Raw genomic sequence first — 27,188 nt, forward strand, 5'->3', positions numbered from 1 at the left:
CTAATCCTCTTTTAAAGCCACCTCGGTTGGTGGACATCACTGCCTCCCACTGGAGTGAGTTCCACAGTTGAACTAGGTGAATCCACTAGGTGAGTAAGTCCTTCCTTTTATCTCTCCTGAATCTTTCCATATTCATCTTTATTGCATGGCCATGAGTTCTTGTGCCATGAGAGAGGGTCCCATTCAGTCCAGTAAGGTCCCAAACCACAGATCCCATCCCCATGACCATGGAACAGCCCTCCAGGTCTCACTTTGGGGCTTTCCACAAGCATCTGAATGGCTGCTGTGAAAACAGGATGTTGGACAAAGCCAGGAGGACTGCCCTGCTCAGTGCCTGAGGGCCACAGCCCTGCCACTCACCAGCTGGCCCAGGGCGGGGCCTAATGGGCTCTATAAAGGACTGCTGCTCCGTTTAGTTTAGTTTTTTGTTTTTTGTTTAAATTGCTGTTATTTTTTACCTACCGTATTTTTCGCTCCATAAGACACACTATTTTCCTTCTACAAAGGAAGGGGAAATGTCTGTGCGTCTTATGGAATGAATGTGTGGTCGATCGCTGGCTCCCTTTCCAGCCCCGCTCCCTTGCCCAGGTCTCCACTGCTGAATATTCTGCAGACGGAGACCGTTTGTTTCCCCAGCGACATGGGACTGGATGATGAGATTATCTGTCTGGAAACTGTAGAAACGGCTCCCTTTCCTTTCCTAAGGAAGCTGCAGAACTGTGAGTTGAACCCCATAAAAACAAGATTTTTCCCCTTTGCAAAGTAAGCTCAACAACTTTGAGCTGATCCCGCCAAAACCAGGGCTTTCCCCCTTTCCTCCTCTAAAAACTAGGTGCATCTTATGATCAGGTGCGTCTTATGGAGTGAAAAATACGGTATGTCATTTTAAACTGTGATATTGATGCTGTATTCTTAGTTTTAGATTTTGATTTATGTTGAAATTGTTTCCCATTTGGCTGTGTATTTTTTTTGATGTGGTTTATTTATTGTAATTATGTAAATCTTGTTATGCTGTAAGCCGCCTTGAGCATTGTTTTTTTAACTGTGGAAAGGCGGCATACAAATAAAAAAATGATGGTGATGATCTTGTTCTTATGTTTAACAGAGTGGGGAGGGAGGACTGTGGTTTTCCTGCCTGGCCCATGACCTTCATGGAGCCACTTGAATGGCTACTGCAGTAAACAAGATACCCACTTAGATAGGTCTTTTGCCTGATCCTGCAATGACAAACCTAGACAGCATCTTAAAAAGCAGAGACATCACCTTGCCAACAAAGGTCCTTATAGTAAAAGCTATGGTTTTCCCAGTAGTGATGTATGGAAGTGAGAGCTGGACCATCAAGAAGGCTAATCGCCAATGAATTGATGCTTTTGAATCATGGTGCTGGAGGAGACCCTTGAGAGTCCCATGGACTGCAAGAAGATCAAACCTCTCCATTCTGAAGGAAATCAGCCCTGAGTGCTCACTGGAAGGACAGATCCTGAAGCTGAGGCTCCAGTACTTTGGCCACCTCATGAGAAGAGAAGACTCCCTGGAAAAGATCCTGATGTTGGGAAAGATGGAGGGCACAAGGAGAAGGGGATGACAGAGGACAAGATGGTTGGACAGTGTTCTTGAAGCTACCAGTATGAGTTTGACCAAACTGCGGGAGGCAGTGGAAGACAGGAGTGCCTGGCGTGCTCTGGTCCATGGGGTCACGAAGAGTCGGACACGGGTAAACCACTAAACAACAACAACAACAGGGCGCTGCTTATGTTCCTTATTTCCAGGTCTTTTGTCCTTGACTGATCTTCACGTAGGAGTTTTTTTTTTTTAATGTCCCTCGTTATAAGGGTTGCTGATTCGAAGAGAGGGAAGGGAGGGGGAGAGGCGGTAGGACATGCCTGCTCCACCGTTCCAGGCCTGAGAAGATTTCGACAGACAGGCAACTGCACGAAACGTGGTAGCAGCTGGTGCTGAGCGCAGCCTTCCTCCCCCCCCCTCCAATGACAGAGAAGCTCATTTGTCAACTCCGGGTTCCTCCGCTGCAAACGGAGCCACGCTCAGTAAATATAAATCGCAACATCTGTTCCATGCTGCTCCCTGGCACAGATCTCGCTCACCCACCCGTCCTCCTCCTCCCCGAAATAGCACACACACAAACACACACACGCTCAGAGCAAGCGACAAAGATGGAGGCTCGGCCTCTTGGCTACAGACAACAGAACCTGCTGACTCCATCGCCATCCGGCAGCCTCCCTGTGGTACAAGGTCTGGATCAGGGCTGCAAGGGACAGCTGGTGTTTGTATTGTGGTGTGTGCTTCTGCGGCGAACTTATGTTTATTTTTAAACAGGCGTTTGGACCCGTGGCACGGCGCACAGGCACCATTAACGGGGAGGTTAACCCTGTGCCTGTAGGAAGGCATTGCCCTTTCATATATAGCTGCATGTAGTTGCCAGATTAAGGGAAGTCACCGCACCACTCTGTCCTGCCTGGAGTCCTTTTTCTGGCCATGCCATGGTTCAAGGAGGGGATTGGCAAACGGGAAGGTGACTTTAAGAGGTTTGAGAGCCAGGCCAAACTAACAAAGTGGATTTCAGTAGGGACAAACATAGGGTACTGTGCTTAGGCAGGAATAGTCAGATACACAGATGTAGGATGGAGGAACCCCCTGGGCTTGACAGTGGTGCATGCGAAAAGGATCTACAAGTTCTTAGTACACCACAAGCCGAACACAAGTCAACAGTGTGATTCAGCAGCAGCAGAAACTAAACATATATATTTCTGAAGGAAGTTTTTAATATTTAATGCTGCATTGTTTTTAACACTCGATTGGGAGCCTCCCAGAGTGGCTGGGGAAACTCAGCCAGATGGGCGGGGTATAAATAATAAATTATTAAATCATTATTACTATAAACCAAACAGCAAATGCAATTCTAGTCTGAATCAACAGACGTCTCGTGTCCAGAACAAGGGAAGTAATAGCATCTCTCTATTCTGCCTGAGAAGTAATAGGAGAGCCATCTTCAAGCATCTGAAGGGCTGGTCCATGGAAGATGGAGCAAGCTTGTTTTCTCCTGCTCCAGAGGGTGGGGCCCAAGCCAGTAGATTCAAATGACAAGAAAGGAGATTACAACTAAATATCTGGAAGAACTTTAGGAGGGTAAGGGTTGTTCAACAGTGGGGTGGTCTCCCTTGGAAGGTGGTGGGCTCTCCTTCTTTGGAGGTTTTTAAGCAGATGTTGGGTGAACATCTGTTGTGGATGCTTAAGCTGTGATTCCTGCATTGCCGGGCGGCGGACGAGATAACCCTCTCAACTCTACAGTTCTACGATCCTATAAATAGTGTGTCTAGTGAGTTGTTAAGAAGAGGGTTCAGCACTTACACATCACATTGAGGAAGATGTTTCCAGATGCTAGCACCACTTTCTCACGCGTTGCTCTGTCGTAAATCCCCACGTGGCACTCATAGGGGCCGTTGTCTGAGATACGGACTTCAGGGAGCCTGGAATTACAAAGAAGAGGGAAAAACAAAGGTGAGAAGAGACAGTGCAAACTATAGGGCTATGCATGGACCTTCCGATCTGCCCTGTGGTCCCAGAGGAGGGTGATTTACCCTGTGCCACCCCTGGGGTTCACCCACCCTACCTCAGATCCATCCCTGAAACAAGTTGGATGCAGGGCTGGTTTTTTGGCTTTTTAAAGGGGTATTTAAATTCTCAAAATTCCTCTTAAATGTTAGGGGTGCTGGTTTCTGCTCCTTCACGAGTGGCACAAGGGAGCAGTTATTAAGCAGGAGGAGTTGCTCGCAAAGGGGCACCCGCACTCTGCAGGATCAATGCCTCCCCTCAACAAATGTTGAGCAGAGGTACTAATCCTGCATGTTGAGATGTCAGGCAGGAAGGAGAGACGCGGCTTAGGTCTAGCTTCTCCTGGGAAGATGCACACCTGAAGATCTCGGCCATTTTTGCATCCTGCCTGCTTCTCCCTCTTGCCTGATGCCACACTCAATGACAGTCACAGACAGTGGCATAGTGTGGGGGGTGCAGGGGAGGCCGGCCGCACCGGGCGCAACATCTGGGGGGGCGCACTCGCAGCTCTCTGCCCCCTGCTAAAATCCACGGGTTAGGGGGTGCAAATTACTTGCCTTGCCCCGGGTGCTAACAACCCACGCTACGCCACTGGTCACAGATCACACTGGACCAATCCGACTTGAAGTGATCTGCAGCTGCATGTACCTGACTCAGTTGAAGCCAAAAGCTTGCATCCAATGCACAGCCCCAGTAAAGCAGCGGCTAATTCTACAGTGCAACAACCTCAGATATGCAGATGACACAACCTTGATGGCAGAAACTGAGGAGGAATTAAAGAACCTTTTAATGAGGGTGAAAGAGGAGAGTGCAAAATAAGGTCTGAAGCTCAACATCAAAAAAACTAAGATCATGGCCACTGGTCCCATCACCTCCCGGCAAATAGAAGGGGAAGAAATGGAGGCAGTGAGAGATTTTACTTTCTTGGGCTCCATGATCACTGCAGATGGTGACAGCAGTCGCGGAAGACACCTGCTTCTTGGGAGAAAAGTAATGACAAACCTAGACAGCATCTTAAAAAGCAGAGACATCACCTTGCCAACAAAGGTCCATATAGTGAATAAACAGTCACAAACTTTTTATTGATAATAATCAGCTAAATAGTTTGAGGATCTATACAACTTTGTAACATGCAGAAAACAGCATTCTTAGAGAAACCGAAGACTGGAACTGAGGAAAGTCGGGGGGTGGGGTGGGGGTGGGTGGGTTTTGTGGGGGAGGGGGTGGGAGGAAAAATGGGGGGCAACAAGGATGATATGTTTGTGGATAATATGTCTTGTTATAATTTTAAATAAAAAAACAAAAAAACAAAAGTCCATATAGTGAAAGCTATGGTTTTCCCAGTAGTGATGTATGGAAGTGAGAGCTGGACCATAAAGAAGGCTGATTGCCGAAGAATTGATGCTTTTGAATTATGGTGCTGGAGGAGACTCTTGAGAGTCCCATGGACTGCAAGAAAATCAAACCTATCCATTCTTAAGGAAATAAGACCTGAGTGCTCACTGGAAGGACAGATCCTGAAGCTGAGACTCCAATACTTTGGCCACCTCATGAGAAGAGAAGACTCCCTGGAAAAGACCCTGATGTTGGGAAAGAAGGAGGGCACAAGGAGAAGGGGATGGCAGAGGACAAGATGGTTGGACAGTGTTCTCGAAGCTACCAGCATGAGTTTGACCAAACTGCGGGAGGTAGTGGAAGACAGGAGTGCCTGGTGTGCTCTGGTCGATGGGGTCACGAAGAGTCGGACACGACTAAACAACAACAACAATGTCTTAGGATGTGAACACAAGAGATGCTCTTGCCTCTCCCCCCCCCAGCTGTGCTCATGATATCATGATTGCAGTAAGCCAGAAAGTGGATTGGATTGTCTTCATTGTCAAGGTATCAGTGCACAATTTTCAAGCTCTCCACCTCAGCCAACAGCTTGCTGTTCTCTACACAGACTGGCATCAGCTTTCCAGGATTTCAGGCAAGAGATGTTCCCAGCCCTGCAGGGAAATGTTGTTGTGGATTGAACCCGGGACCTTCTGCATGCAACACGAAAGTCCCCCCCCCCACGAGACACATCCTTTTCTTCCCCCATGGCCCTTCTTCGTCTCCACCTCCACCTGCAACTGTTTCGCCAAGTAACATTTGCAAAAGAGAGAGACAGAGAAAGAAACTCTCTTGCAGGCTTCTGAATGCAAACAGAAGAGAGAGCGAGAAATTAGGGCAAACTCTTGGATGCAAGAGAATTCTCTGTGGAAGTTGGGAGCAGGGGTTAAGCTGAGAGAAGCATTGATCTCTCTTCACCTCGATGCTCTGGCGCCTGACACTTCTCTGCTCCAGTATTAAATTCATCATGTGACATAACTTTAAATTAAAAACTGGTCTGAAGAGAGGGGAGGGGAAGAGGTAGTGGGGGGGGGGCAGAGAAGGCCATCAGGGGGAGAGCAACAGAATATCAAAGTGTCCCTACCTTGTCGCAGAGTCCAATTTGGAATGGGAGCTAAAGAACGAGCCTCCACGGACAGCAATCATGAAGGGCTCCTTGGTTGGAAAAAGACAGATTGATGGGATCGGGCTTCTGGTGGGCCCCTGATATTATGAGTTAATCAAAGGATGTTGGCATGCTGGGGAGGCCGAGGTTTCAGGAGGGCAGATGCAGAACTCTAATTACAACCTCACAAGAAGAGGGAACTGGTGGCTTTCTTGGCACAGGGTGAGAGAGGGCTAAGGAGACCAGAAATATATTGGGCAGAACTGGGAGAGAGAACAGAGGAAGAGGAGGAGGGAGAAGGTGTTGGCCAGGGTGTAGAGCTTGAAAAGCACCGGTACCTTGATAATGAAGGGATATGGCCCCGGGTAGAGCATCTGTGTTGCATGCAGAATGTCCCCCAGGTCCAGTCCTCAGGTAGGACTGGGAATGTCTCCTGCTTGAAGATCTGGAGGGCTGATGCCAGTCGGTGTAGACAATGAAGGAGAGTCCACCACCTTCCAAGGTCTTAACCATAACATTTTTAGACTGTACACCACAGTTGGCATGAAAACACGATGCTGGTGATGGGCCTTTGATCAGATCTGCAGAACTTTTCATAAGAACTTGAGAAGAGCTTGCTGGATCAGGCCAATGGCCCATTTAGTCCAACATCCAGCTCTCACAACAACCAAATGCCCATTCTGGGAAGCCCTTAAGTAGATTCAAGCACAAGAGCTCTCTTTCCACCTCCTGTGCTTTCCAGCAACTGGAATTCAGAAGGATGGCTGCCTCCAGCTGTAGAGGCCATTGTGGCTAGTAGCCATCAATTTATTTATGAATTTATCAATCACATCCCCTCTTACTGACCTTTTTTCTGAACTAAAACGTCCCAAATGCCGCAACCTTTCCTCCACCCCCCTGATCCTTTTGGATGACCTTTTCCAATCCCCCCTCCAACTCTGTGATATCCTTTTTGAGGTGAGGCACCGCGGCGGGGTGAGCTCCCGCTGCTTGGTCCCAGCTCCTGCCAACCTAGCAGTTCGAAAGCACGTCAAAGTGCAAATAGATAAATAGGTACCACTCTGGCGGGAAGGTAAACGGTGTTTCCATGCGCTGCTCTGGTTCGCCAGAAGCGGCTTAGTCATGCTGGCCACATGACCCGGAAACTGTACGCCAGCTCCCTCGGCCAATAAAGCGAGATGAGTGCCGCAACCCCAGAGTCAGTCACGACTGGGCCAAATGGTCAGGGGTCCCTTTACCTTTACCTTTTATCCAGAGCTGGACATAATATTCCCAACAGGGGTCGCACAATAGATTTGTAATGCCATTATGATATTGGTAGTTTCATCCACAGTTCCTTTTCTAACAATCTCTAGCGTGGGATTTAACCCTTTTTCACAGCTGATGCACACTGGGTCATACGTTCCTAAGTATTTTGGGGGCGCTTCCCCAAGGGGAGACGCCATTCCACCTTCTTCCCCTTGTGTGGGCCATCGCTGAAAACTTGAGCCATGAATTTCATTGGCCTTCACTTGACATTATTCCTGCCTCCCTCCTGTAATCTTACCTCCCCACAGAGCTGCCTCCTTGCTAAAGTGGATTAAGTAGGCAGGAGAACATTTTTTTCCCTGGGAATTGAGTACCATCGATCGGCTGTCTGGTTAGTAGTCAGTATTCAGATAACCGAGGGAGGGGGAGAGAGAGATATGTCAGGGGGGGCTGGAACGAGGCTTCTTTTTTTCACTGGCGATGGGGCCCAGGGATCAATAAACTATTAATAAACTGCAGAAGGTTTTAAGGAGAGATCTGTGTAATGCAGTTTAGCAGCTGGAGTTTACCAACACTGACAGCGCTTCAGAAGGGTAAGTAATTGTGTTATTGGAAGGAGGGGGGAAGAGGCACAGGGGGAAGAGGTGGAGGAACCAAGGCCACTGGTGGATCAGGGCTGGGGACAGATGCTCACCACAGCAGGACTAACCACCAGCAACCAACCACCTAGCATTTGTGGGGGAACAGAGCTTCAGCTGAAAAGTTTTGGAGCTCAGGATTCTCTCTCCCTCCCCACTCCCATTCCATTAGTCCACCAGGCCTTTGTGAACAGGCCAGCTTTGGCGCTGGAGACTTCAAACTTAAAAAAATGGAATGGGGAACCTGTGCCCTCTCAAATGTTATTGGACCACAATTCCCATCAATATCACTAACTGTTGGCCATGCTGGTGAGTGTCAGAGTCCAGTGACATTTGGGAAACACAAGTTCCTTATCCCTGAACCAGACCATCACTTGCTCTTATTGCCCCTAGCAGCTTCCATCATAACACTTGTCTTATTTTAATGCTGGGATTGAGAACCTGCAGTTATTTAGATGTTGCTGGACTTCAGCTTCCACCATCCCTGATCTATCTCCATGTTGGCTGGGTCTGATGGGAGTTGGACTCCAGCCCCCCATACCTGAACTAGACTCTCTTGGCTTTACTGCCTCCAGCTGCACCATCTTAGCTCTGCCTTCTTTCAATGCAGGGATGGAGAACTGTGGTCTTGTGGAAGCTGTTAGATTCTGACTCCCATCATCCCCAACTGGTGACCACACTGACTGATGGAAGTCAGGAGTCCAGCTACATCTGGAAGGCCACAGGCTCCCCATCCCTGACCCAGACCACCACTTGCCTCTTCTGTCCCATCACAACTCTGTTTTTAGTTAATTCAGGGATGGGAAACCTGTGCCCTCTAATCCTTGATGTTCTTCATTTACAACTCTCCTCCTCCACCACCATTGGTGAGCTGGCTGAGGCTGAATATTTGGAAGGTCACAGGTTTCCCCATGGGCTGTGAGTTGACCTCAAACTAAGCCAGATGACCAAGTCCATCTAGTCTGATGTCAGGGACTGGCTGGATGAGGAGGAGTGGTGGAAGCCGCCTGACCAAGACCCTCCCTGGGAAAGCAGAGAGGCAGAGTATTTGGATCCTGGATCCTGGTGGTGGGAAACTGGTCACACCCCAAAGGAGGGGAGGCTGGGAGCTTGGAGGATGATGAAGAGGAGGAAACAGGCAGGTGCCCCAGCTCAGGGCAGAGACAGGAACCAGACTTTGCAGCTCCACCACAGAGCCACACCAACAGCTTCTCTGCTGACAGCCTGCAAGTCCCCTCTCACTCCCAGAAAAAGGCATTTATTGCATGTTAGCGAGCAGAAAGCCAGGCAGAAACAGAGAGGGTCCCTTGGGGCTTGCTGTAGACAGAGGGAGGGGCTTGACACAGAAGGGAAGGGAGTGAAGGGGGAGCTACAAGCCAGACCGGGCAACTGCTTCATCTAGACAGGAGCAACCCTTAGACGTCTCAGTGTGTTCTCTGTTCTTGCTCCCTTAATAAAGAAACAAACTATAAGTTAGCTGGTGTTTCACTGATCTGTGAACAACCTGTTCTCCTTGTCGGCTCCCGGACATCTGAAATTGTCTATCCTTCCAGTTTCGGTGCCCTAGCTATTATTGAGTTGCAACTGCTGTCATCCCTGTATGATTGCTTAAGCTGGTTGGGGATGATGTGGGTTGAAGTCCAACAACATCTGAGGACCGAAGGCAAAGGGGTGTGTGTCCTCACCCCCCCATAAGTCTTTCACTGAAGAGGCACTGATTGAAATTTCAAGTGTTCTTCATGCAAATCGTACGCTTTCCTACTGAGCTACAGCCTCTCTCTCTTTCTCCCTTTGGAAGTCTGATCTCAATAAGTTGTCAGATCAAAGCAACACCCGTCGCTAGACAGCCTCCTGCACACCCCCGCCCATTCTAAGTTAGCCTTGCAAACTCAGAGCTGTGGATGGTGTGCGTTACTTAAGCTACTTTGAAAGTTACTCCTTTGAATCTGAGCCACAGCTGAGGATGGGCTAGAGAATTTTGTTCCGTCTTCTTTCCACAGCAAACTGGCCCAAGACAATTCTCCTGAAGCGGCTGGAAAAATCGGAACACTATGATTCTATGATTTGATGATTTTGTTAGAGAAAAGATGCATGTGGGGGGAAATCAATGCTTTATGGAAGAATGCACTGAAAAAGTGCATTTGTCGTCAGGCTGCCATGGGCATTCTCTCTCCAAGCAGCCAGAATGTCTGCAAGCACATTTCGTGACATCACAGCACCTCATTCAACAGCCGCACCAGGCAAGCTGGTGGACCCTTGTGTATCTCAAGCCTTTTGCAGCTACAATGCGACTCCTGTTTATCCCTTCCCCTCCTTTTTGGCAAGGCCTGTGAGGTTTTCAAAACAGCTGGCGTTTTTTCGGTCCCTGCTCCCAGCTCCATGGGATGCAAATCAGCCACTGTATCTGATTTAAATATGTTGGGTTGATCCAGGCATCTCTGGCCGTGGCCAATTAATCCACCAGATGAAGGCGGAGATGAGATTCTGGGGAAGGAAGGCAGGAAGAAGGGAGCTGGTTTGCCGGAATCGGAGCATGTCTTGTTGCAGAGCCGAGAAGGCTTTATTGCTCCATTTAGTGGGTGTTGAACTCTTCCCCCCCAAAGCCTTTAAAAAGCCATTAAGAGCTTCCAACCAGCCCCACCACCCCATCCCCTTCTCCTCTCGGCTTCCAAGGCGGATGCAATCATAAAATCATTCCGTGGGATGAACACATCCAGAGATGGGGGAGATCAAAGGATGGTTGAATAAGAAACAACGCAGATTGGACAAGATGAGCCACTCTGATTCAACGTGCTGGAAAGGTTGGCAATTTGGGGAGGGGGAGGAGAGGGGGGGTAAAGACCCTCATCAAGGAGGATGGAAATGACACGCAGGGTCACATCCTGCTAAAAACAAACAAACAGGCAACATGCCCCAATCTCCGAAGCGAAGGAGCTCTTGGCTGGCAATTACGGCACTCCCGAGTTAATGTTGTTATAATTAGCTGCGCTGCGCAGTTCATTACTAACACCTCGTTGCATCGGTGGCAGAGTTCCAGTGACCCGTTGGGATGGAGGACAGGTTCCTGCCGGCTGTGCACCAAGGGGGTTCTTCTCGACTCTGTTCCTCCATTTCAAGGCAACCTCATCTCTCCCGAGGGGAGTGAGTTGCCACCATGCTGCAATGGCTTTCATTGCAGAAGAACATCGGGAGAGCCCAGTGGGGCTGGATCAGGCCAAAGGGGGCCTGTACTAATAATTATGCATTGTCATTTATTAAATTTATATACTGCCCTTTTCCAAAGATCCCAGGGTTTTTACAGCAGGTTTTACAGCATAAAAACACAAAATTCATAACACAATCATAGAGCTGTAGGGTTGGAAGTGAGGCTGAGGATCATTTAGTCCAATGCCCTGCAATACAGTAATATGCAGCTGTCTCATACGGGGATCGAACCTGAGACCTTGGTGTTATCAGCACCATCCTCTAACCAACTGAGCTATCCATAATGTAACATAACAACAGCGAAATCAGTATATCCCCTTCACCCAGATGCATTTAAAAAGCCATAGATTGTTTCATTGGCCCAAGGCCTGGGAGATGTGTTTTTGCCTAACACTTAAAGATATGCAACAAAGGAACTAGGCAAGCCTCCTTGGGGAGTGCATTCCACAAGCAGGGGGCCACCACAGAAAAGGCCTGTTCTCATGTTGCCGGACCTTTTGTGGAGGAGGCACACAAGGAAGGACCCTGTCAGATTCTGATTGCAGGGCCTGAATCGGTCCATAAGAAGAGGCTGCTGCATCAGGCCAATGATCCATCTTGTCTAGCATCCTGTTCTCACAGTGGCTAACCAGATGCCTGTGGGAAACCCCGCAAGCAGAACACGAGCGCAAGAGCCCTCTCCCCTTCTGTGGCTTCTAGCAACTGGTATTCAGAAGCCTTGCTGCTCCAACTGTGGAGGCAGAGAATAGCAATCCTAGCTTGTTGTTTAGTCGTTTAGTCATGTCCGACTCTTCGTGACCCCATGGACCAGAGCATGCCATGCACGCCTGTCTTCCACTGCCTCCCGCAGTTGAGTCAAACTCATGCTGGTAGCTTCGAGAACACTGTCCAACCATCTTGTTCTCTGTCATCCCCTTCTCCTTGTGCCCTCCATCTTTCCCAGCATCAGAGTCTTTTCCAGGGAGTCTTCTCTTCTCATGAGGTGGCCAAAGTATTGGAGCCTCAGCTTCAGGATCTGTCCTTCCAGTGAGCACTCAGGGCTGATTTCCTTCAGAATGGATAGGTTTGATCTTCTTGCAGTCCATGGGACTCTCAAGAGTCTCCTCCAGCACCATAATTCAAAAGCACCAATTCTTCGGCGATCAGCCTTCTTGATGGTCCAGCTCTCACTTCCATACATCACTACTGGGAAAACCGTAGCTTTACCTATACGGGCCTTTGTCAGCAAGGTGATGTCTCTGCTTTGTAGCAATCCTGGCTAATAGCCATCTATAGCCCTCTCCTCCTCCACGAATTTGTCTAAACTTCTTTTAAAGCCCTCTAGATTGGGGGCCATCACTGCCTCCTAGGGGTGAGTTTCATCCTTTGGCTAATCCCTGATCCTGTGGGGCATAGGTGCTTCTTTCTAAGTGGCCTTCCTGTAGGAATGTGATTTGTGAAGGGGGATCTCTGCCTTACACCAACAACCACACTTCATTCTGTAACTTCTTGTTGCCATTCCCTCTGGTTCCTTACACTAGACCAGGGGGCAGCAAACTTTTTTGGGAGGGGGTCGGTTCACTGTCCCCCAGACCTAGTGTCAGACCAGACTGCATAGATGTGCATGTGGCGGAGGGGGCTTCTCTCTCCCCAGCCCCTCCCCTCCCACTGAAGAAGAAGAGGAGGAGTTTGGATTTGATATCCCGCTTTATCACTACCCTAAGGAGTCTCAAAGCAGCTAACATTCTCCTTTCCCTTCTTCCCTGACAACAAACACTCTGTGAGGTGACTGGGGCTGAGAGACTTCAAAGAAGTGTGACTAGCCCAAGGCCACCCAGCAGCTGCATGTGGAGGAGCGGGGAAGCAAACCTGGTTCACCAGATTACGAGCCTACCATTCTTAACCACTACACCACACTGCCTATCTCCTCCACTGCTCTGCCTGTGGTTTGGAGTCAGTGGTGGTGGTGGCGCCTCTCCTTTTCGGGCCAGCTTTCCTGGGTGCCAGGTGCAGGGCCAGCAGGCACGCCAAGCTCCAGCCCATAGCGCGGCCATGGGGGGAGGCCGACTGGTGGGTGGCGAGGCTTCCTACCAAAGCCCAGCCCCCTTCCTATGCAGGGTGGGGATAAGCCAGGAAGAGGGAGGGAGGAGACACCGCAGTGGTGAGGGAGGGGGGAATGCAAAAAAAAATGGCGCCCCCCCCAAAAAAAAATTGGGGGAAAAATGGCGACCACACCAATCCAAGTGGCGATTGCAGAACCATTTGCGGGCCAGATCTAGCAGGCAATTGGGCCTGATCCAGCCCACGGGCCTTAGTTTTCCGACCCCTGCACGAGACAGTGGGACTTAGTTCTGAGTAAAAATGCTTCAGATTGTAGTGTAAGGCTGCACAGTTACTTGGGAGCAAGCTCCATTGAATACAGTGGGACTTACTTCTGAGTGGACAGTGTAAGTCTTAATTTACACCCCCCATTTGTTTTTCGAGATGTGCAGGGGAGGGAAAAAGGAAAACCAGGACATTCTGGGATCAAATCAGCAACCAGGATGGCTTCTGTGTTTCTGGGACTGTCCCTGGAAAATCGGGACACTTGCAGGGTATGGAGAAATTGGGATATAAACTTAATAAACAAAGGAAATTGGGAATGCCTTTGGCCCTTGTCTTGTGCTGGCCTAACAACCTTTCCCTCTCCCTCTCCTCTCCCTCTCCCTCTCCCTCCCCCTCTCCCTCTCCCTCTCCCTCTCCCTCTCTCAGAGTAGGAATCTAGGCTTTAGGGTGAGTGAAGAAAGAAGTTTGCTAACGTTGCACTCCTCTCTCCTTTTTCTCCTAATAGTTCTCTGAAGCTTTGGTTTTCTTTTTTGTGTGGACTTGATTTGTTTATAGAGCAACATCTTCACCTTAAAAGGGAAAACAGCCGTGGCAAAGGAACCCTGCCCAGAGCTACGTTTATTCTGCCGACGTTTCGTTAGCGGAGAGCCAAGCATAGTTTATCTCAATGGCACCGAGGGGGGAATGGATTTTCTCGCTGCAACTTGGGCTGGGAGTTTTGCGGGTAAGCTGAGCTGAGTGGGCTTAATGAGATCCGGGAGCATACGTTATCAACACAGCATGCCAAGGAAAGGCAGGGGGAGAGAAAGAAAGAGGGAGGGAGGGAGAGAGAGAGAGACTACATCGTGTGTCCATAAATCCAAAATTGGGGTGGGGAGACTTCAACCACCGCAAAACAATTTGTAGTTTAAAGCTTCCTCTTGGATGGCTGAACTGCACTTCCTCTCCTCCCAGTAAAAGAAATCTGGCTGTTTAAGAGAGTGTTGCTGCCGCTTACATGAAAGATGACACACAAGGGAGAGAAACAATGTCCCAGCTATGCTGGGCTCTCCACATGTCTCCTAACAGCAGCCCTGCTATGGATATTTTATTATTAAATTTGTATACCACTCTTCATTGGTTGATTATTGTAACTCACTCTATGTGGGATTGCCCTTGAGACTGACTCAGAAACTCCAGCGGGTGCAGAATGCCGCGGCGAGGCTCCTTACGAAGTCCTTGCCGTGGGATCACATTCATCCAGTGCTTTACCAACTGCATTGGCTCCCGGTGGAGTTTAACCTTTAAAGCCCTATACGGCCTAAGACCCTTGTACCTACAGGACCACCTCTCCTGGTATGTCCCACGGAGGACCTTACGGTCTTCAAATATAAACATCTTGGAGATCCCGGGCCACAGGGAGGTTAAGCTGGCCTCAACCAGAGCCAGGGCTTTATCGGCTGTGGCCCCGATCTGGTGGAACACTCTGTCACAAGAGACTAGGGCCCTGCGGGACTTGACATCTTTCTGCAGGGCCTGCAAGACAGAGCTGTTCCACCAGGCCTTTGGCCAGGGCACAGTCTGACTCTCTCCTTTGGCAATCCTCACAGAACTCTAGCCCAATGGTTGCCATTACTAATTTGATTCTGAATTGATTTTAGAATGAATTGATTTTAGAGTGTATTTCAATTAATTGATTGTGATTTTATGTAAACTGTGTTATTTTTACTGTTGTTAGCTGCTCTGAGCCCAGCTGGGGGGGCAGGATATAAATTATTATTATTATTATTATTATTATTATTATTATTATTATTATTATTGTTATTATTGTTATTATTATCAAGGTGGCTCAGATCATAAAAATACAAGATTAAAACACAAAATCTGTAATAAAATCAAGAAAAATAACCACTGACCCCCCCAACCCCCTTCCACAAACATAAAAGGATATGGGATGTTCAAAGACCTGGTTGAAGAGGAAAGCTTTTGCCTGGTGCCTAAAGGTGTATAATGAAGGTGCCAGGTGAACAGCCCTGCGGAGAGCATCCTTGGGGAGTGCCTCAGCCTTATCTGGATTGAGCTTGTTGGCACTCATCCAGTCCATTAGCAAGGCAAAGCAACACGGTCCAGCACATCCAACGCCACACCAGCAGATGTAAAAGAGAAGTAGAGCTGTGTGTCCTCAGCATATTGCTGACAACGTACTCCAAAAACTCTTGATAACCCCACTCAGTTGTTTCATGAAGATGTTAAACAGCATAGGGGATAAAACTGAACTCTGAGGAACCCCATATTGTAAGATCCACAGGGCCAAAGAACAATCTCCAAGCATCACCCTCTGAAAACTTCTATCCAAGTAGGACCGGAACCACCACAAAATGGTGCCACTCTCACCCCTAATTCAGCCAACTGCTCCAGAATGATATGATGGTCGATGGTACTGAAAGCTGCAGAGCAACTGAGGAGTCTTAACAGGGACACATTTCCCCTGTCTCCCTCTCAACAGAGGTCAGCACACAGGACAACCAAAGCCGTTTTGGTGCCAAAACTGGGCCTCACAACCTGATTGAAATAGATCTAGAAAATCAGGTTCAGCTGCCCCAAGGTAACCTGGTGATCTTCATGGCTGAGTGAGAGATTCGAACCCGAGTCTCTTCCAGGTCCTAGTTCAGCACTCAGATCACGATGTTACACTGGTTCTACAATAATATTCCGTAAGGAATAATCCATCTCCAGCCCTTGATTTTCAATTCAACCACTTCAATGTGATAGAAAGACGATGATTTAATTTAATTACTGAACCAGGGATGGTGTATTGCACACAGGACAAGCTGGTGCCTACGTAGCTTTTGATGTCTTAAGATCAGCCGGGAAGGACTTTTCACCAGCAGTTTGTTCAAATTAGCACCCTCCTTCCCCCCCCCCCGGCACCCTTAAAGGGAACTGTCAACCGGTAGCTTATTTTAATGGGCACACCACTTTCCTGTTAAAGCTGTTGCCATCTGTTCCCGCCCTTAATTACCTGAGCACTCAACAAGGAAGAGGGGAAGTTATTCACCATTTCTTAGAAACGAGTGAAAAAGGGAAATGATGAACAGTGAAGGGGGAAAATGGATGAGAAGGAAGATCCACGGGAAGGGGTGTAATTCGAGTCCTGTGATGCCTACAGGTGACCCCACAGGGAATTCTTCTAAATACCGCTTCTTTTTTGCACTGTATGCTCACAAAACTCATCCACTACAATAACTTAATGACCACATGCCAGAGGCAATGGTGGGGGGGGGGGGGGAGAGCGACAATGGATGGCAATGCTACTTCTGAACATCCCACTCTATCCGCTCAAATGCTCCATCCAGGGATGCAAGAAGCATCATCAAAGTTCAAGGACATATTCCAGCAACACAGAAAGACCCAAGGAGGATATGAAGTGTCCAGAGGAGAGGACCAGATGGGCAGGTTTGGAAGGCTACCTTCAGATTCCCAGCCCTGTCTTGAGGAATCTGCCTGCTTAGATCCTTTTAGAACACTTATGGGTGAGCTCTTTGAGAGACAGAACTGACACTCAAGCAACAAGGCTCTCAGTCCAACTGTAGTTGGACAGAACTTCCAGGTCCTTGCTAAGGGACCATCTGGCTGTTGTTGTGTTTTTTGAAAACTGTGATTCTTAGAAAACCTTGTCTTAGGAGCATCCTATTGAGGAAGACATTGGGACCCAATGAAGACCAAAAAAGGCAGCCTTCTCTTCTCCATTTCATCTCTTCACTGCACCTGGAAGTAGGAAGGACTGTAGCTCAAGTGACAGAGCACCTGCTTTACATGCAGAAGGTTCTACGTATGATCCGCAGTTGGGCATGCACTCTGGACTCTAACAAGCTGGAATGTGTGCAGAGGAGGGCGATCAAGATGATCAAGGGTCTGGAACTGTAGAAGGAGTTGGATAGGTTTAGCCTGGAAAAGAGGAGCTTAGATAAATGTAATTGGACCCCTGACCATTAGGTCCAGTTGTGACTGACTCTGGGGTTGCAGCGCTCATCTCGCTTTATTGGCCGAGGGAGCCGGTGTACAGCTTCCAGGTCATGTGGCCAGCAGGACTAAGCCGCTTCTGGCGAACCAGAGCAGCGCACGAAAACACCGTTTACCTTCTTGCCGGAGCGGTACCTATTTATCTACTTGCACTTTGACGTGCTTTCGAACTGCTAGGTTAGCAGGAGCAGGGACCAAGCAACGGGAGCTCACCCTGTCACGGGGATTCGAACCGCCGACCTTCTGATCAGCAAGCCCTAGGCTCTGTGGTTTAACCCACAGCGCCACCAGGAGCTTAGATAGTCATCTTCAAATATCTAAAGCAGAGCTTTCTGAACCTTTCAAGTTGCTGGCACACTTTTTAGACATGCATCCTTTCGCGACACAGTAATTCAGTTTTACTAGCAAACCAGAGGTTAAACTAACCCATTCCAGCCCCTGGAGGAGCGCAGGGAGCATTCGTGTGACACACCTACACACTGTAGCCGACACATTAACGTGTCGCGACACACAGTTTGGAAAGCTCTGATCTAAAGGGCTGTCACATGAAACAGGGAGCAAGCTTATCTTCTCCTGCTCTGGAGAGCAGGACCCAAACCAATGGCTTTCAGTTACAAGAAAGGAGATTTGGTATAAGGCAACTTCCTATGTTCCAAAGTTCAAAAGGGATTTTTAATGGACATATGGGGAGTTTAAGGAGGAAAACAGGCTGTAGTGTGTGCCTGGGGGAAATTTTATAACCTTCTATATGTTAGAGGACTCTCTGATCACTCTTCTGAGATTTCCTGAGCTCAGGGTGTTTTGGGGTCTTAAAAGTCTCCGAACACAAACCCAAGACACAAATTTGCATTAAGAATTGTATAGATGAATATTTAGGCTGACTTTCAGAGCGCTGGAGAAACTCTGGCTCATTCTGCCAGGGCTAACTGAGCTATGGGGTGACCGCATGATTTTGTGGGCACAGCATCCTCAGTGACTACTGGTGCCCACTGGCACTGCTGGGGCAGAAGGCAGGAAGCCAAAGAGAAGGAGGAACCAGAGCCACTGACAACCCAATCTAGTTTTGTCCCCATCTTCCTCCTCTTCCCTGCAGAGTTCGACAAGGGCAACACTGAGTCTATAAAGGGGGAGGAAGCTGGAAGCTGGGACCCTGGCAGGACTTCCGGAGGCCGTGTCAGGCCCCTCAGACCTTCTGGAAGATGCAATGGGCCTTGTTGGGCTTTCTGGAAGCTGCGACAGGTCCCATGGGAGGGGGCCTCTTCATGCCACGTGATGTCACAGGCCCACGCCAGGCACCCACAAAGTGGGGTAGAACCTGGTGTCCCTGGTAGCCATCAAGAGTTAAAAGGGAGTGGAGGGCAGGAGTTGAGGCGAATAAGGCAAAGCACAGCATCCCTGTATCTAAGGGTAAAGGGACCCCTGACCATTAGGTCCAGTCGTGGCCGACTCTGGGGTTGTGGCACTCATCTCGCTTTATTAGCCGAGGGAGCCGGCGTACAGCTTCCGGGTCATGTGGCCAGCATGACTAAGCCGCTTCTGGCGAACCAGAGCAGCGCACGGAAATGCCGTTTACCTTCCTACCGGAGTGGTACCTCTTTATCTACTTGCACTTTGACGTCCTTTCGAGCTGCTAGGTTGGCAGGAGCAGGGACCGAGCAACGGGAGCTCACCTTGTCACGGGGATTCGAACCGCCGACCTTCTGATTGGCAAATCCTAGGCTCTGTGGTTTAACCCACAGCGCCACCATCCCTGTATCTAAGCATCCTCTATAAACCTTGGAAAGAGCCAGTTCTCACTAAATCGGAGGTGCCTCTCCTTCCATCTCTAAAAGAGGACAGCCCACTTGTTCAGTTCCAGCAGAAGCAGAAAGGACCATTTGCTAACACGGCCCATTTTTCACCCCCAAGGAAAGCAGCAGCTGCTTAGCAGCGATCCTTCGCTTGCAGCACCGAAACCATCTGCACTGACCAGAACTAAGTGCCCTGTCTCCGCCTGTTCACGCCAAGCATATCTTTCTCGCTAGGGAAGACTTTCCTGCCAATCTGGAGGCTGACGTAGGACTTTACGGCTGGTCCTTTAAACCCTTGGCAGGGTGCCTGCCTGAAGTTTGACCCAGTGTAGTGTTCTGCATACCGTTACAAAAATTATTATGATAAAGATGATTATCAGTGCTATTTTTCTAGGAAAAGGGGTGCTGGAACTCACCCCGAGCTCCTCCCTCGTTCTCTTAGAGTGGCAATGGCACTCACCTGAAAGGTGCTGGAACTGACTTCTGGCTGAAAAAAAGCCCTGATGATAATGAGGATGATTAAATACCATATTTTTCGCCCTATAGGACGCACTTTTCCCCCTCCAAAAATGAAGGGGAAATGTGTGTGCGTCCAATAGGGCGAATGCAGGCTTTCGCTGAAGCCTGGAGAGCGAGAGGGGCCGGCGTGACTTCCCGCTGGGCTCCCAAGGCTTGCAGACAGCAGCCTGCAGCCTGAAACCCGGGGAGTGCAGCGGAGCGTGCCCCAGGCTTCGGGCAGATATCCGCAAGCCTTGGGAGCCCGGCGCGATTACTCTATGATTATTGATTTTGCCTAAATAATATTGATTTATATTGATAATTTGATATTTTAAGCGCTATATTGTTCTTATTTTAATGGAATTTAGAAATTCACGGTTTGAGATGTACTTGATTTAAACGTATTTTAATTTATTAATTTTATTTTTTAACTGCTTTGCTGTATGATGTATTGAATATAGGCCTATGGCAGTAATAAACTATCTATCTATCTTCCCGCCGGGCTCCCTAGGCTTGCGGATAGCAGCCTGTTCTGGGGGCTGGGGTTGGGGGAAGCTCAGGCTTCCCCAGCCCCGTGCCTGGGGGGGGAGGGAAATAATTTTTTTTCTTTATTACCCCCCCCCCCAAAAAAAACTAGGTGTGCCCTATGGGCTGGTGCGCCCTATAGGGCAAAAAATACGGTAATAGGTGATATGATACGTATAAGGCAGTCATTGGCTCACCCCACATTTGCCTAACCTTGGCTCCCATAGTCTGAGGTCAGGGGTCACAAGCAAGAGACTTTAGCCAGGAGTTAGAAGCAAAACAGCGGCCTGTAGACCTGATCTTTATTGTTGCAAGAAGACTTCAAACTACCACACAGAAGAAGCAGAGAGAAGCCCCGGACAATGATTACATCAGTATTTTAAAGTTTCCCAAAGTTTCCCATAATACATTTCCAGAAGCATCATCAAGACATCATAGCTATGTCACGGAAAAAGGTGTGGTCTCTCCAGGCATCCCCCCGGTCTTTCACACATACTCCATCACAGTACAAAGGAAAGCATTTACAATTCCCTGGTCCCTGAGTCAAGTCAAATATACCCCTTTGTCATGTCCCGGCTTCATCCCACTGCGGGGTGGGTAAAAGGTAAAAGTAAAGTGAAATATACTAGGAGTTGAGAGTGGATTTCATGCTCTTTATTCAGCTCATAGTGGTGAGGAGGAATGGAGGTTCCCCCAGAATGTCTGCTTTATATACATTATTTACACAATGGGCCCCACGTGATTGGCTAATTCCGGGATTCTCCTATAGGCCAATCAGGTTGCAGATTCACTTCCACCTGGAGCTGGATTGGGTGGCTCCTGTGGACCAATCAGACTGCTGCATTCTGGGTCCTATTGTTCTAGGACCAATCAGACTGCTGCGTTCTGAATCCTATTGTTCTAGGACCAATCAGACTGCTGCATTCTGAATCCTATTGTTCTAGGACCAATCAGACTGCTGCATTTTGGATCCTATTCAACTCAGTACATAATACCAAGGGACCCCTGACAGTTAAGTCCAGTTGCGAATGACTCTGGGGTTGCAGTGCTCATCTCGATTTACAGGCCGAGGGAGCTGGCATTTTGTCTGCTCTGCAGACAGTTTTTCTGGGACATGTGGCCAGCATGACTAAGCCGTTTTTGGCGCAACGGAACACCAGCACCAGAACAGCCATTTACCTTCCCGCCGGAGCAGTACCTATTAATCTACTTGCACTTTTTGGCGTGCTTTTGAACTGCTAGGTGGGCAGGAGCTGGGACAGAGCAACAGGAGCTCACCCCGCCGGGATTCAAACCAACGACCTTTTGATTGGCAAGCCAAAGGCTCAGTGATTTAGACCACAGCGCCACCCGCATCCCTATGGAGTGGGAAGGCATTGCGATTAAGATGGTTATCTGACTGACACTCTTGGGGCAGGATATCACCAGTCATGACTCCTTGGGAAGGTCCTGCGGACATGACTGTACATCTCAGGGATTAAGGCTGGCTCACTAACCTCTCCTCTTATACATCACTTCCCTGGGTCCTAAATGCCATTGGAACTGAGAAAATTGATACAACAAAGTGACTTATAAATTTCTAAAGTTTTCCCATTGAATCAGTACATAGATACATTTATCAGTGAATTGTTACATTTGGTAATGTGCTGCAGATGCTCTTTGTCTTTGTCTTGTAGTGTGGAGAGGCAAGGCTCATGGTGTGTGTGTGTGTGTGTGTGTGTCTCACCCCCTTTCCAATTTCCCGGTAACAGATAGAAGTTAATCAAAAATTTCACGGCACAGAGAAAGTGGATAGAAGTTCTTCTCCCTCTCTCATAACGCCAGAACTGATGAGCACCCAACAAAGCTGAATGCTAAGAGCTTCAGGAAAGAGAAAAGAAAGGATTTCATCAGAAAGAGCAGAGTTAAACTGTGGAACTCTCTGCCACATGAATGGGCTTTAAAAGAGCATTAGAAAAATTCATGGAGGAGAGGGCTATTGATGGCTATTATTCATGATGGCTGTGTTGTGTCTCCACAGTCAGAGGCAACAAGGCTTCTGAATCAAAGTTGCTGGAAGCCACAGAAGGGGAGAGGGTTCTTGTGCCTGAGTCCTGCTTGAGGGTTTGCCCATTGGTCATCTGGTTGGCCACCTTGAGAACAGGATATTGGACTACCTGAGCAACTGGCCTAATCCTGCAGGCTCTTCTAACAGCAGCAGCAATGATTCTGCAGTCCAAATAAAGCACGCATGAATATTTACTTAGCTGACAGGCAGGAATCCAGTTACCAAGGGAGATCTGGGAAGGGTGGGGGCAGCGGTCCTGCGAGGACAGGGGATTGGGAAGAAGGGAATGATGTCATCAAGGTGATTCATTGATACAAGCATGTCTCTCTCCACAAGATGTTCTGCCAGCGCGTCTGGTTCACCGAACACAGTGTGGGCTTCGGAAAGGTTGGAAGGAATCTCAGAGTCGCTGTCAACAGAGTGAGCATGATCTGCTCGCTTTGACCCAAATATAGTAAGCAAAGGCATCCTGGCAGCCACCCCACCTAAATATTGGCATGGAGACTCGGCTATATACGTGACGGCGGAAAGGAGGGCAAAGCTGTATTGAAACAGACACTGGGAGAATGTGAGAGCCATGGGTGACTTTGAAAGAGGATTAGACACATAATAGTCGCTGGTTGAGCTTGAGAAAGGACCACATTTGGGTCTTGCTTGCAGGTTTTCCAGAAGGGGCATTTTGTTGGTCACTGTAAGAACAGGATGCTGGGTGAAGGAGCACCTTGGTCTGATCCAGAGGGCATTTATCTTCTTACATGTAGCCCATCTTCAGCCCTAGGGTGTCCATTCCACTACTCTGATGTCTCAGAAAGAAGAAGAAGAGTTTGGATTTGATATCCCGCTTTATCACTACCCAAAGGAGTCTCAAAGCGGCTAACAATCTCTTTTCCCTTCCTCCCCCACAACAAACACTCTGTGAGGTGAGTGAGGCTGAGAGACTTCAGAGAAGTGTGACTAGCCCAAGGCCACCCAGCAGCTGCATCTGGAGGAGCGGGGAAGCAAACCCGGTTCACCAGATTACGAGTCTACTGCTCTTAACCACTACACCACACTGCCTATCTCTTCCGCTGCTCTGCCTGCTCTGCCACACTGGTTAAAGATGCATTTAGCTTAATTTCAAAAGAGGAGGCTGAGAGGAGCATTGATAGCCATCTTCAGATATCTCAAGGGTTATCACATAGAAGACAGAACAAGCTTGTTTCATCCTGCTCCGGAGGGTAGGACTTGAATCAATGGCTTCAAGTAGCTAGAAAAGAGATTGGACAGTGGAATGGTCTCCCACAGGAGGTTGTGGGTTCTCCTTCCATGGAGGTTTTTAAGCAGAGGTTGAATGACCATCTGTCATGGATGCTTTAGGTTTTCTTTAGGAAGTCCCTATTTTCATCAGAGATATGTAGGAGGGTACAAAGTTCTAGTGTTCTTCTAAAATACTTCTTAAAAGGTAAAGGGACCCCTAAACATTAGGTCCAGTCACAAACGGCTCTGGGGTTGCAGCGCTCATCTCGCTTTATTGGCCGAGGGAGCTGGCATACAGCTTCCGGGTCATGTGGCCAGCATGACTAAGCCGCTTCTGGCGAACCAGAGCAGCGCACGGAAACGCCGTTTACCTTCCTACCAGAGTGGTACCTGTTTATCTACTTGCACTTTGACATGCTTTCGAGCTGCTAGGTTGGCAGGAGCAGGGACCGAGCAACGGACGCTCACCCCGTCGCAGGGATTCAAACCGCCAACCTTCTGATCGGCAAGTCCTAGGCTCTGTGGTTTAACCCACAGCACCACCCGCATCCCTTCAAAATACTTCTTAGCACATAGCTAATCTGTGGAACTTGCTCCCATAGGACTCAATGTTGGTCATCAACTTAGATGGCATTAAAAGAGGATTCGAAGGCTATTGATGGCTATGCTTTGACTCCACAGTTGAAGGCAGTAATGTTTCTGAGTACCAGTTGTTAGAAACCACAGGAGGGGAGAGGAATCTTCCACTCATGTTCTGCTTGTTGGTTTTCTCTTGGGGCCTTTGGTTGGCCACTGTGAGAACAGGATGCTGGATAATAATAATAATAATAATAATAATAATAATAATAATAATAATTTATACCCTGCCCATCTGTCTGGGTTTCCCCAGTCACTCTGGGCGGCCAGCCTCTGGCCCGATCCAGCAGTCTCTTCTTATGTTCTTCAGCTCTCAGCGTGATGAGAGGAGAAAAAGTTTTTTCTCTCTGCAATGCATAATTTTATATGCTGCTATCATCTCGTTGCTTGAAATCCTGCATGTATTGATCACATTTTTCTTGCAGAGGCTGTTCCTTGGCACTCGATAACTATAATGTGGAGTCAAAGAATGAGAAGAAATATATATATTTTTCCTCTCGGCTCCCTCTCTGAGGCCTTAGTTTGCTTGCAATTCACACTCTCCGTGTCAGCTTCACACTCTCCCTGCCCTGACATTTCTCTGCACTGGACAGCATCAGTGCAAGAGCCATGGCTGTCCCTGGGAATTTGCTTCCCTCTCCCCTTCCATGCTCAGCTGTCATGCTCTGGAACAAGGAGAAGATGATGCGAGACGAAAGCAGGGGGAGAGGGCGAGCAAGCAAGTGTTGTTTCACAGGCAAGCAGGGGAAACAAAAGATTTCTCAGACAGCTGCAGCCACCAACAAGGAGGAAGTTGAGCACCGATGCCTTGCCCTCGCCAACGCCACCAAGCAGCCAAATTCAATTGTCTCCACAGTGTTGTGTCAGGGTGGATGGACCTATCAATTCTGATTTCTCATTTTTCCAGCTAGCCCCATTTCCACATTAGGGGTGGAGCATCTTCTTGCCATGCAGAAGGTCCCAAGTTCAAACCCCAGAATCTCAAAGTGGGGCTAAAGATGCTGCCTGTCTAAAACTCTGGAGAGCCAGTGCTGATCAGTGTAAACCAGGCATAGGCAAACTCGGCCCTCCAGATGTTTTGAGACTACAATTCCCATCATCCCTGAGCACTGGTCCTGTTAGCTAGGGATGATGGGAGTTGTAGTCCCAAAACATATGGAGGGCCGAGTTTGCCTGGTATAGACAATATCGAGCTAGAGGGATGAACTTCCTGTGTTTCTATAAGTTTGCAATATTTTAATATATACCGTATTTTTTGCTCTATAAGACTCACTTTTTCCCTCCTAAAAAGGGGAAATGTGTGTGCATCTTATGGAGTAAATGCAGGCTGCGCAGCTATCCCAGAAGCCAGAACAACAAGAGGGATTGCTGCTTTCACAGCAAAACGATCCCTCTTGCTGTTCTGGCTTCTGAGATTCAGAATATTTTTTTTCTTGTTTTTCTCCAAAAACTAGGTGCGTCTTGTGGTCTGGTGCATCTTATAGAGCAAAAAATACGATGTGTGTGTGTGTGTATATATATATATATTCAGAATCTTGTGGATATTTCCCCTAATATACACATATTTACAAGCAATCTCCCTCAACTCAATGTATCTTTGTAAGATATTTTCACCAATATATGCCTTTTTATCCACACTTTACCCTCATATGTTAATATATAGTATTATTTTGCAGCAAAGGGCAGCCAAAATGATCAAGGGGAGATGGAGAAGGGTTACCATAGGTCTAGAATTTCCCGGACATAGCCAGAATACTGCAGGCAGAAGCAGTGTCCGGGTGGAAATCACCAAAATGTCCGGGAAAATCTGGCGTACGGCAACCCATGTCGGCAGTGACGTTTTGGGCAATTTTCCTTAACAACAGCTCAAAAGCTTCAATTTTCTTTGCGATTTTGCCAAAACTTTTTTTTTTAAAAAAAACACTATATGAAGCTCAACAACTTTTGTGTCCAGATTTCCCCTTTTTGAAACACGGCAGCCCTAAGATGGAGGAATGCTTCTATGTGAAAACACTGCAGTTTTGGGGGACTTCTCAATTCAGAGAAAGATGGAAGTTTATAAAATGATGCATGGCCTGTGGAAAGTGGAGAGAAAAAAATATTTTCCTCCCTCTCTCATAAAATGTCATGGGCATCTAATTAAGCTGAGTGTTGGAAGCTTCAGGAGAGATTATAAAAAGTACCGTATTTTTTGCTCTATAAGACTCACTTTTTCCCTCCTAAAAAGTAAGGGGAAATGTGTGTGCGTCTTATGGAGCGAATGCAGGCTGCACAGCTATCCCAGAAGCCAGAAGAGCAAGAGGGATTGCTGCTTTCACTTCACAGCGATCCCTCTTGCTGTTCTGGCTTCTGAGATTCAGAATATTTTTTTTCTTGTTTTCCTCCTCCAAAAACTAGGTGCGTCTTGTGGTGTGGTGCGTCTTATAGAGCGAAAAATACGGTACCTCTTCACACAATGTGTTGTCAAACTACAGAATTCGCCATTCCTCCTCTGCATGACTGGCGATTTTTAAGCAGATGTTAGGTGGCCATCTGCCATGGATGATTTCATTGAGATTCCTGTGTTGCAGGGGGTTCGGACTGGATGACGCTCAGGGTCCCTTCCAACTCTACAATTCTATGACTCTATTAAGGAGGCAGTGATGGCCACCTATGTGCATGGCTTTAAAAGAGAAATGGACACATTCATGGGAGGATAAAGGTAAAGGGAACCCTGACCTTTAGGTCCAGTCATGACCGATTCTGGGGTTGTGGCGCTCATCTTGCTTTATTGGCCAAGGGAGCCGGCGTACAGCTTCCGGGTCATGTGGCCAGCATGACTAAGCCGCTTCTGACGAACCAGAGCAGTGCACGGAAACGCCGTTTACCTTCCCGCTGGAGTGGTACCTATTTATCTACTTGCACTTTGATGTGCTTTCGAACTGCTAGGTTGGCAGGAGCTGGGACAGAGCAACAGGAGCTCACCCCATCGCGGGGATTCGAACTGCCGACCTTGGGCCTATCAATAGCTA

At 48.2% G+C, this 27,188-nt stretch overlaps 1 protein-coding gene across 2 annotated transcripts in view; it reads right to left on the bottom strand.

Moving 5' to 3' along the window:
* The window catches only part of IGSF21 (immunoglobin superfamily member 21), a 233,513-nt gene that overhangs the window by 49,684 nt on the left and 156,641 nt on the right, over positions 1–27,188 (bottom strand). For both annotated transcript variants that reach the window (XM_081923707.1, XM_081923708.1), the window contains one exon: positions 3,367–3,485. In XM_081923707.1, the coding sequence (XP_081779833.1) occupies positions 3,367–3,485 (119 nt within the window). The remainder of the gene's footprint in view (positions 1–3,366; positions 3,486–27,188) is intronic.

Source organism: Podarcis melisellensis, assembly GCF_964234715.1.
Source record: "Podarcis melisellensis genome assembly, chromosome: 8".
Lineage (NCBI taxonomy): Eukaryota > Metazoa > Chordata > Lepidosauria > Squamata > Lacertidae > Podarcis > Podarcis melisellensis.